At 44.6% G+C, this 11,373-nt stretch overlaps 1 protein-coding gene across 1 annotated transcript in view; it reads right to left on the minus strand.

Annotated features, from left to right (window-relative positions):
- Window positions 1-11,373, minus strand: part of ARHGAP30 (Rho GTPase activating protein 30) — a 42,880-nt gene continuing 31,507 nt past the window's right edge. The window contains exons 10-12 of the mRNA XM_032233805.1: window positions 7,836-8,288; window positions 2,980-3,221; window positions 1-2,308 (exon numbers count right to left, since the gene is read on the minus strand). Coding sequence (XP_032089696.1) covers window positions 80-2,308; window positions 2,980-3,221; window positions 7,836-8,288 — 2,924 coding nt within the window. The 3' untranslated portion in view covers window positions 1-79. The remainder of the gene's footprint in view (window positions 2,309-2,979; window positions 3,222-7,835; window positions 8,289-11,373) is intronic.

An 11,373-nucleotide genomic window follows, 5' to 3' on the forward strand; every position in this document is an offset into this window, starting at 1 on the left:
CTCCTTCTTGGATGGGAGGGTTGGACTAAATGACCTACAAGGTCCCTTCCAACTCTGTCAATCTGTTAAAAGACCCCAGTCATCTCTTCTCGTGGGACAATCCGAAGCATGCTTCGTCAGAGACGGACAAGCGCCGTCCTATCTTGGATAAGCTCCCTCTGCTCCTCAGGGGAAAGTCCTGAGAGAAACCTTCCAGTCTCGGTGGCCGCACCCCTTCTGGGATGCTGCCGGGCAACCCTGGAGGAGAAGCCACCTTTCCCAAAAGGTGAGCTTCCGGAGGCCCAGTTGGGCTCATGCAAGTCAGCGGCCTTTGAGGAGACCACAGAACAGGCTTGAGGGCAGGAGCAGTCTTCTCCATTTTGGACGCTCCGTGTGAACTGTCCACGGTTTGCATTCTCCGCATGGGAGCCTGGGCCACGTGCCTCTCCTTGGCGAGGGCCACAGCCTCGTCAAACGACATGCTTCCGCTATAACGCCAGTTGTTCCAGCGTTGCTTCTGGAGAGCGGTGCCCTCCAAGCCCTCCTTGGTGGGCCTTTCTGCTCCTTTCCCTTCATCGTGTTGGCCGCTGCTCCGCTTCTCCAAACTGCCCTGCATGAAATGAAGGCCACCGCCTCCAACGTCTCCACTCTTGGACCACGAAAAGCATTTGTCCCGTGAAGAAGGAGGTGGCTTAGGGCTGCTGTCCTCCACATCCTTACAGTCCCTGCCGAACTTCTCCAAGCTCACCGGCATGGAGTTGCGTTGCTTCAGGAGGGTCTCCGGAAGGCTGCAACAATTCTCAGAAGAGCTGGACGGGCTAGGAGATGTCGGACAACGTTCTGTCTTTTGGTGGCTGTTTGAGGTGTGGTCTGAGCTGGTCAGGTGGAAAGGCCTTTTCAAAGAGCTTGGGTTGTGTTCCTGCTTGGTCCCATTCTCACAAGTCTTCCCCGGGACAGTGGTGAGATGTTCCTTGCTGGGAATCACTGGCTTTAAGGAAGGAGGCACCTTAGCGAATTGAGGCTTTGGGGGCACCACCGGGAACGATTTCACTTGCTGAACGCGGGGTGTGGTAGATGTCAACTTCATGTGGACGCTTCCATCCAAGAGTTCATGTTTCGGAGCAGACGAAGCTTCCAAGGGAAATCCAGGCTGAAGTTTCTGCAGAAGATTTTCCAGGCAAGGTTTTGGAGAAGAAGCTGTGAGGGAGAAGTCTTCAGAGTCCATGCAACTGTCAGACAAAGGTGCGGGGGAATAAGGAGGAGACGTATGCTCTGGATTCGGTGCTGGGAAGCTTACCTTCTCGGAATTATTGTCCAGTAAAGAAGGAATCGGACTTTGAAGTAAGTTGAGATCCTCCACAGAAGAAGCGGCATCTCCGTGGGGCATTTCTCCCGTCTCTTCAACCACAAGAGTATCTCCCAAGGGTTTCTTCCATCTTCCAACCACCTCTGGAGGAACTTCTACTATCATGTTGCAAGGAAGATGTGGAGCCTGTTCACTTTCAGATGGGCTCTGAGGTCGCCACTTCTCTACTGTACTTGATTTGATTGGTTGGTTTTCAGACTCTGGATCCCAAGGTGTTTGGCTGGCAACGTTTTCAGGACACCCAGTTTTGGGGACAAAGGGATCCACTCCATTTCTATCTTCTATCTGCAACGGCGAAATAATGGGTTCCACCTTACTTTCCTCGGCATTTCCCCCCTCAGATTCGGAATCCAGAGATTTTGGGTCAGCAACTTCTTCAGGACATTCAGTTTTGGGGGCAAAGAGCCCAACCTCACTTCCAACATTTGCATCTTCGATTTGCAACATTGAAAAAATGGGTTCTACCTCAGCTTTGTCAGTCAGGTGACATCTTTCCATCTCAATGGTGTTGCTCCTGGAACCCAATTCCACTTCACAAAGCTTGGCTAATTTTGGATCCGGGTCCTTGGTTACAACTAGGTCACCAGTTGACCTAGTCATAATCTCCTCATCACCTGCTTGAGGTTCCAAGCCAGGTTCAGGTAACCGTGAGCTCTTTGGCTCTTCACCCAAGGTTTCTGTAGACATCTCGGAGGTCTGATCTTCCACGGTGAGGTTTAGGGGAGGAATGTGAGGCGTTTGACCTACGTCGGATTGCTGAATATGTCCTAGTTTGCTAGCTATGGGGCTGAGATCATCAAAAGCGCTCAGGTAGACTTCTTCAGCATCCACCTCCTTAGATGTCTCTTCCTCAATGTATCCCATGGCAAGATAATACTGGTCATCTTCTCCTTCCGATTGCTCATTCATGCATTCTTCTATGGACAGGTAATCCAGGTGTGGCACCATAGAATACATCTCCAGCTAAAGGGGGTGGAAGGAAGGAGGAAACATTAGAAACAAAACCTAGTTTCTCAAGAATTAAGAGAAGAACTATAATCGTCACACACTTGAAAAAGAAAAAAATATTACAGAGCATCCATTTTTAACATACTTCCTCATCATGAAATCAATGAGAATTGAATTTCCCATTTTTTAGGCATTAGGTGTGGGCACTAGGCTAGAAACTAGGAGATGGTGAGTTCTAGTTCTGCTTTAGGCATGAAATCCAGCTGGGTGACTTTAGGCCAATCACCAGGAGATGATGATTTTTAGTTCTGCCTTAGGCATGAAAGCCTGCTCAGCGACTTTGGGCCAATCACCAGGAGACGGTGAGTTCTAGTTCTGCCTTAGGCATGAAATTCAGCTGGGTAACTTTAGGCCAATCACCAGGAGACGGTGAGTTCTAGTTCCGTCTCAGGTACGAAAGCCTTCTGGGAGGCCTTGGGCCAGCCACTTCCCCTCAGACCAAGCCAACTCACAGGAGGCGGGAAGCCACGGGAAGGAAAGCTGCCACCAAGATACCAAGCGAGAAGAAAGTGTCAACTCTTCTTCACAATGCTCTCCCCACTGTGGCTCAGAAAGTCCTTTTTCCTCAGCCCGGGGGAAAGAAAAAAAGGAGAGTGGAGAAAGAAGGCCGAATGTGGGGCACTCGCCTCCATCCCAGCTGCGATCATCTCGTTCATAAACCCGCTTCCCAAATCGTCTTCCATGCTCGGGAAGGTGTCCAAGCTGCGTGGGGGAAGCTCGGGGCCTTCCCCGGAATCCGTCTGGAGCTGCTCTTCTTCCAGCACGTTGTCGATCCAGCCATCGGGGCTGTCCAGGAACGAGAAGGAATCCTCGACCTCCAGAGACATCCGGCTCTCTTCAGCATCCATTTCGGCTTCGGCGTTTCTTCCTAAAATGCACGCAAGCAAAAAAAATAAAATACAACTCAGCCCAGATTGCACTGTAGGGACTAGGTCCTTGCGGAGTACAAATGCGGGTAGCCCTCGACTTATGATCCATAATTGAGGCCAACATTTCTGTTGCTAAGTCAGTTCGGCTCTGTTTTACCACCTATGTCACCACCATTGTTAGGTGAATTCAGTGGTGGGTTTCAAAAATTGTTGGAACCTACTCTGTGGGTGTGGCCTCCTTTGTGGGAGTGGCTTGCCACCCACGTGACCGGATGGTAGTGGCTTGCCGCCCATGTGACCGGATATGAAATTATGAATTAGTACTTAGGTCGGTCCAAGTAGCTACATTCAGAAGTTAGTGGTTAGAAGCAATCGTAAAGCAAGATATGGAATTAAAACCAGAAATATTTTGTTGGCTATTTGAAAGGGAGTATAATATATATTTAATTTTACACATGTTAGCAGCTGCTGGAATTGTGTTTGCACAACAGTGGAAAAACAGAGATATGTAAATGAATAAATATTACAAGGTGCAGGAATAAATAAATTGACAATTAAAATCAAGAAGGCTTTGAATACTTTTTCACGTGGGATTTCTTTTAGCAATTGCCAACTAACGGAAGCAGAAATTAGAAATTCAAAAGTATGAAAGAAAACACCAATTATGTAAGGAAAGGTCCCTAAAATGTATAAGGAAATATTACTAGATCATTATTAATGCGTAGATAACTACGGGACATTACACACTCAGCTAGTGGTGGGTTTCAAAAAATTTTGGAACCTCTTCTGTAGGTGTGGCCTGCTTTCCGAGTCCACTGGTGGAACCTCTTTTAACCGGTTCGGTAGATTTGACGAACCAGTTCTACCGAATAGGTGCGAACTGGTAGGAACCCACCTCTGGGTGAATAGCAATAGCAATAGCAATAGCAGTTAGACTTACATACCGCTTCATAGGGCTTTCAGCCCTCTCTAAGCAGTTACAGAGTCAGCATATCGCCCCCAACAACAATCCGGGTTCTCATTTTACCCACCTTGGAAGGATGGAAGGCTGAGTCAACCTTGAGCCGGTGAGATTTGAACAGCCAAACTGCTAAACTGCAGTCAGCTGAAGTAGCCTGCAGTGCTGCATTTAACTACTGCGCCACCTCGGCTGCAGTTGGTTAAATGCACCAATCACTGCAGTTGGTAAGTTAGTAAAGGTAAAGGTTCCCCTCGCACATATGTGCTAGTCGTTCCTGACTCTAGGGGGCAGTGCTTATCTCTGTTTCAAAGCCGAAGAGCCAGAGCTGTCCAAAGACATCTCCATGGTCATGTGGCCAGCATAATTCAACGCCAAAGGAGCATGGAACACTCTTACCTTCTCACCAAAGGTGGTCCCTATTTTTCTACTTGCATTTTTATGTCCTTTCGAACTGCTAAGTTGGCAGAAGCTGGGACAAGTCATGGGAGCTCATTCCATTACGCTGGGGATTTGAACTGCCGAACTGCCAACATTTCTGATCGACAAGCTCAGAGTGTTAGCCACTGAGCCACCACATCCCTGGTAAGTAAGTAACCTGGTTGTTAAGTGAATCTTAACTTCCCCATGGAATTCGCTTGTCAGGAGGTCACAAAAGGGGACCATGTGATCGTGGGACACTGGAACCGTCGTAAGTACGAGTCAGTTGCCAAGCGTTAAAATTTGATCACATGAACATGAGGATGCTACAAAGGTCATAACTGTGAAAAATGGTCATAAGTCGTTTTTTTCAGTGCTGTTGCAATTGAGCTAACTAGTAGGGGTGACACTGGAATATAATTTTTATCTTATTTTATTTATCCAGATACTAAATCATTGTATTTTATTCTAATTCCATTTTAAATTGTTGTTATTGGGTTTTAGTAATTATTTGGAACTCTGCACTTTGGTTTGGCCTATGGGCTAATCAATCAAGTAAACTAACTAACAGTGCCGTTCGTAACTTTGAACAGTCACTAAACGAATTGTTGCAAGTCGAGAGCCATGGTGGCGCAGTGGTTAGCATGCAGTCCTTGCAGGCTACTTCTGCTGCCTGCTGGCTGCCTGTAATTTGGCAGTTCGAATCTCACTGGTTCAAGGTTGACTCAGCCTTCCATCCTTCTGAGGTGTGTAAAATGAGGACCCAGATTGTTGGGGGCAAGAGGCTGACTCTATAAACTGCTTAGAGAGGGCTGGAAAGCACTGTGAAGTGGTATATAAATCTAAGTGCTTTTGCTATTGCCCTCCCTCCCTCCCTCCCTCCCTCCCTCCCTTCCTTCTGTAGACTGGAGATGGATGATGTCTTATCCAATGGTGGTATTCAATTTTTTTTATTACCGGTTCTGTGGGCATGGTTTTCTGGGCGTGGCAGGGGAAGGATACTGCAAAATCCCCATTCCCTCCCAATCAGCTGGGTCTCGGAAGGCAGAGAATAGATGGGGGCGGGGCCAGCCAGAGGTGGTATTTTGCCAGTTCTCCAAACTATTCAAAATGTCCCCTACCAGTTCTCCAGAACTAGTCAGAGCCTGCTGAATGCCATCTCTGGTCATATCCCTCCCCCCCTCTGTTGAGGGAGAGCTGTTCAATTTTGGCATAGATGGTTTCCTTGACCCCTCTTTCAAACCAGCAGTCCATTCTGTCCAAAATATGGACTATGTGGTCTTCAAAAGGATGGGCTTTGTCTTTTAAATGCAGATGGAATAATGGATTGAGTCCTGATGGGTTCTCCTATGTTGTGACATGGGTTGATAAACCGGTTGTTTTGTTTCCCCAATGTACACCATCTGTCTCCAGTCTAGAACACAGCTCCTTTCAGCAGTTTCAAGAAGGCTCCGCCCCCATTTGCACCACTCAGGTGCAGTGACGTGTGGTGAGGTTTATGGCTGGTGAGGCAAAAAGAAAGAAAACGGCTTTTGCCCGCCCCGACGCTGAGGCAGGGCGGGCAAAAGCCGCTTTCTTTCTTTTGCAGCAAAAGAAAGAAAGCGCCAGCCCGCCAGCAGAGGTGGGTAAAAGACCCGCCTCTGCTGGCGGGCTGCCCTGGACACAGAGAAAGAAAGCCGGCGGGCTGCCCTCCCTGCCTCTCCTACCCCCTTCCCTCTCTTCTCAAACAAACTCTCAAATTGAGAGTTTGTTTGAGTGAAGAAACAAACACACACACACACACACACAAATTACTTACAATTACTTACAAATTACATTAATTTTGAATTCCTCCCCCTCCCTCCGACCCACATACCTTTTCAAGCCGTTTCACAATCACAGAGGATTTCAACTCTGCTCTTGCCTGCCATGATGAAAATGTAAAAATGTAAAAGGAAAAAGGCAAGAGCTGCTGAGGTCAGGCTGGGTTAGCTGCTGCCAGAGTCCCCAATGGATGACTCTGCTTAACTGTTTAAAAAAGCCTCTTAAAAAGCGCCCTCTACAGGAGGAGGCAAGAGAACCACGTGCCTCGTCTACATAAGGAATTTTTCGGCTTTTAACCCTTGCTTAACTCTGCTCGAGTGATCATTAAGTCAGACTAAATGAGGCACGTGGTTCTCCCGCCTCCTCCTGTAGAGGGCGCTTTTTTAGAGGCTTTTTTAAACAGTTAAGCACTAAGCAGAGTCATCCACTGTGACTTTGGCAGCAACTACCTCAGCCTTTTTCCTTTTACATTTTTTTTTCTTTTCATGATGACAGTGGTGAGGCTCTGCCTCCCCTGAGTGCACGTCCCTACTCATGTGACCCCGAGAAACTTCCAAGGGCCTCAATGACTCTCTAAAAGGATGCAAATGATCAGCTGTCTGCAATGAATATTAAATCCTTCTATTCCCCATCATCCAGTCAGAGCTGAAGAAGCTTCTTGGATGAGAAGTGAAACGTCTTCAAAAAAAACAAAACACCACCAAGAAAGTCCAGTTGCTTCTTGAAAAAAACACCTTTGGGACAAATTGGACTTGGATGACTGGGGATCTCCATAAACAAGTAGCAGGAATGTGCAATTCACTAGGTTAAGAGGCTACGTTGATTAAGGAACTGGCTTCCTCTTAATATGGAGCTTTGTATCTTGATATTTGAAGGAGATGCAAAAACTTGGAACCAGAACCAAAGCCATCCCTCTGGAATGCTGCTTTGGGAATCACTACTTCCTGCCCTTGATAATGGTTTAATTGAACCATTTAACTGGCTAACCGTTCTCACGGCCGGGAAATTCCTCCTTAGTTCTAGTTTGCTTCTCCCCTCGATTAGTTTCCATCCATTGTCTCGCTTTCTGGTGCTTTGGAGAATAGCTTGGCTCTCTCTTCAGCATATTCTCTAAAGCACCAGAAGGCAGGACAAGAAGCAATGGGTGGAAACTAATCAAGGAGAGAAGCAACTTAGAACGAAGGAGGAATTTCTTGACAGTGAGAACAATTGCTCAGTGGAACAACTTGCCTCTAGAAGTTGTGAATGCTCCATCACTGGAGGCTTTTAAGAAGAGATAGGACAGCCCTTTGTCCAGAATGGTATAAGGGGTCCTGCTTGAGCAGGGGTTGGACTAGAAGACCTCCAAGGTCTCTTCCAAACTGGTTGTTCTGTTCTGTTGCTCTGTTCTATTACTATCAGTCTCGATTTCAATACAAATATCAACACTGACCTTCATCTGCCTCCTTATTTGCAGGGAGGGCACACATGAGTTTCTCCTTGTCTTCTTCCACCCCGGGAAAGTCTTCTCCGGCCTCCGGAGTCTCCAAGCCGTAGTAGCTCAGCGCTGGACACTCCAGACCTCTGGTCAGCCTGGACAAAGTAAGGTTGGACGTGATGTGGAAGGGGACGGTGACCGAGAAAGGTCCTGAGATATGGACTCCGGCACATTTCTCAGCCCGGTTACTGGAGCTCTTGGGTGACCGTCCTTGAGAGGTTCCCCCGATGAGACCGGATTTGCTGAGTTTGGGGGTGGTGGGTTCTGACTTGGTGGCTTCCTCCTGCGTGTCTTCGCATTTGCTCTTGGCGGACATGTAGGCGGATTCGGAGAAGCTGCTGTCAAGGGAAACTGGGCCATCAAAACACTCGTGTTTTGGAGGTATCTCGGCCCCCAGGCGAGCATCGTCTGCATGCAAAAGAGAGGGACCATTCAGGGAGAGTTGTGGAGCAACGCCCAGGTATCCAACCAATGGAATGGAATGGAGTGGAGTGGAGTGGAGTGGAGTAGAGTAGAGTAGGGTAGAGTAGAATAGAATAGAACAGAAAATAGAATAGAATATAGAACAAAACAGAATAGAATAGAATATAGGAATGGACTGGAATGGAAGAGAATATAGAACAGAACAGAACAGAATAGAACAGAATATAGGAATGGAATGGAATGGAAGAGAAGAGAATATAGAACAGAACAGAACAGAATAGAATATAGGAATGGAATGGAAGAGAAGAGAATATAGAACAGAACAGAATAGAATAGAATAGAATATAGGAATGGAAGAGAATGGAAGAGAATATGGAACAGAACAGAATAGGAATGGAATGGAATGGAAGAGGGGAATATAGAATAGAACAGAATAGGAATAGAATAGAAATAGAGAAATAGGACAGGACATAATAGAACAGAATAGGAATAGCACAGAACAGAACAGAATAGAAATAACAGAACACAACATAATAGAATAGGAATAGAAGAGAACAGAATAGGATAGAAGAACAGAACAGACTAAAAATAGAACAGAACAGAATAGGAATAGGAATAACACGAAACAGAACAGAATAAAATAGTAGAGCAGAAGAAAATAGGAACAGAACAGAACAGAGTAGGACAGAAGAGAATTAAAACAGAACAAAACGGAATAGAATAGGGACAAGCAGGGCAGAACAGAATAGAAATAGAACAGAATAGGAATAGAACAGAATAGAATAAGACAGAACAGAATAAAACCAGAACAAAACAGAATAGGACAGAACAGAATAAGAAGAGAACAAAACAGAATAGTCTAGAATATGGACAGGACAGATTTATTCTATTATTCCTGATGCTTTTTTTTACCTCTTCCTCCCTTTCTCTATACCTCTTTTTCTCCTTTCTTTCCCTGCCCCATTTCCCTGCTATCTTTATTTTCATTTGGATTCCTTATTTATTGATTCAATTTCTATGCCACCCGCCTCGCTATCAAGGGGCTCCGGGTGGTTTCCACTACCATGAATAAAAAATAAATAAAACAATATTATGAACACTCTAATAAAATTCTTATAAAACAAGCAAGCCAGGCGTCTCCCTCATATCTCCAGCCAGACTGAGGTGGGATCACCAGGGAAGAGAGAGCTGGAGGAAGCAGACATTTAATCATCATTTCTCCCATCCCATGGGAGGTTACAAATGGTTTAACCATAGTTGGCATCACATTTATAATCTACTAGTGCAGATAACCTGGCGTTGCCCGGGTATTTATTTATAGGGGGGAAATGTCTGGACCAAACGTAATTTTTTCCCCCATTTTCATAACATATAATCACATGTATACTATTACATAGCCAATATCATATTGTATTAAGTAGTAATTACATCAGTTCCTCTTGCCATCAACTCCCAGAAAGATAAAAAGCCATTATTAGCTCTTCTGCTCTCCATACACCTCTTTTTTCTACCTCTCTCTTCCCCCTCCTTACCTCCTTTCTTCCCTCCATCATCCTTTTCTACTCTACTTCCCCTTCCTTTCTCCTTCTCCTCTCTCCTCATTCCACTCCTCCTTATTCTCCTCATCTTCCCCCCTTACCCTCTCTCCTATCCCTCTCTTCCTATCTTTCTTCTCTCCTTTACTTCCTCTCATTCACTTGGTGTATTACAGCTTCTGAGCAAACTCCATTCTATGTTGATGGTATTTATGCTTCCATATCAATATACTTAACATAGTTTTAAAGAAAAAATAAGAGAAGACAGTATACATGTGCAATCATATTACTTACACCCCTCGTCAAGCCTAATATACATCTCTCCCTCCCCCCTCCCCCCCAACCCCCCCCCAATCTTCCCTCCCCCAACTTCCCAGAACCCATACACGGTATAAATCTTTAACAAAACAATCTAAAATATATTTGAAAAAAGAATAGAAAAATGATAACATCTTTAAATTGAACTTAGCTTCTCCTTGCAAGGCTAACTTTAAACAATTTATATCATTCCTGATCTTAATCATAAGCTATCTGGAATTTCTAAGTCCCACATTTATTTTGAATATAATCGATCCATTTTTTTAAGTCTCGTTTATATCTCTCGTTTGAGTAGTCCTTAAGATATGCAGATAGTTTATATCTCGTTTATATCTCTTATATCTCGTTTATATCTCTTATATCTTAAGTCTCGTTTATATCTCTCGTTTGAGTAGTCCTTAAGATATGCAGATAGTTTAGCCATCTCAGCTAAATTTGTGACTTTCAAAATCCATTCTTGAATTGTCGGCAAATCTTCCTTCTTCCAGTATTGCGCCACCAACAATCTAGCTGCAGTTATTAAACGTACCAAATGTAATTTCTAATGTTGGATTTTCCCCCTTACCAGAGGGAGCCCCCTTGTGGAGTACTGTGGAGCCGTTACCATGGCAATTCCACTGTGCTGTACAGTAGAAGCCATTTTAAGGGAGTACAGTAGAATCCATTTTAAGGCAAACAGGCTGTATCATAACAGAACACCCCCCTCAAGGAGTGTTAGGGATGTCTTACTCCCACAGTATTTGTTTCCAGAGAGTAAGTCATCGGTGTACCAAGTTTGGTTGAAATTGCTGAAGGCGTTCCAGAATTATGCTGAAACACACACACACACAGACATTTTGATTGATTGATTGATAGATAGATAGATAGATAGATAGATAAATATGGTTGAAATAGAATAGATAGATAGATAGATAGATAGATAGATAGATAGATATGGTAGATATAGATTAGATAGATATAGATTAGACTGATAAGAGAGATATGATAGATAGATGATAGATAAAATAAGTAGATAGAGATATAGATAGATAGATAGAGATATAGATAGATAGATAGATAGATAGATAGATAGATAGATAGATAGATAGATAGATATGGTAGATATAGATTAGATAGATATAGATTAGACTGATAAGAGAGATATGATAGATAGATGATAGATAAAATAAGTAGATAGAGATATAGATAGATAGATAGAGATATAGATAGATAGATAG

This window comes from Thamnophis elegans, chromosome 17 (genome assembly GCF_009769535.1).
Source record: "Thamnophis elegans isolate rThaEle1 chromosome 17, rThaEle1.pri, whole genome shotgun sequence".
Classification (NCBI taxonomy): Eukaryota; Metazoa; Chordata; class Lepidosauria; order Squamata; family Colubridae; genus Thamnophis; species Thamnophis elegans.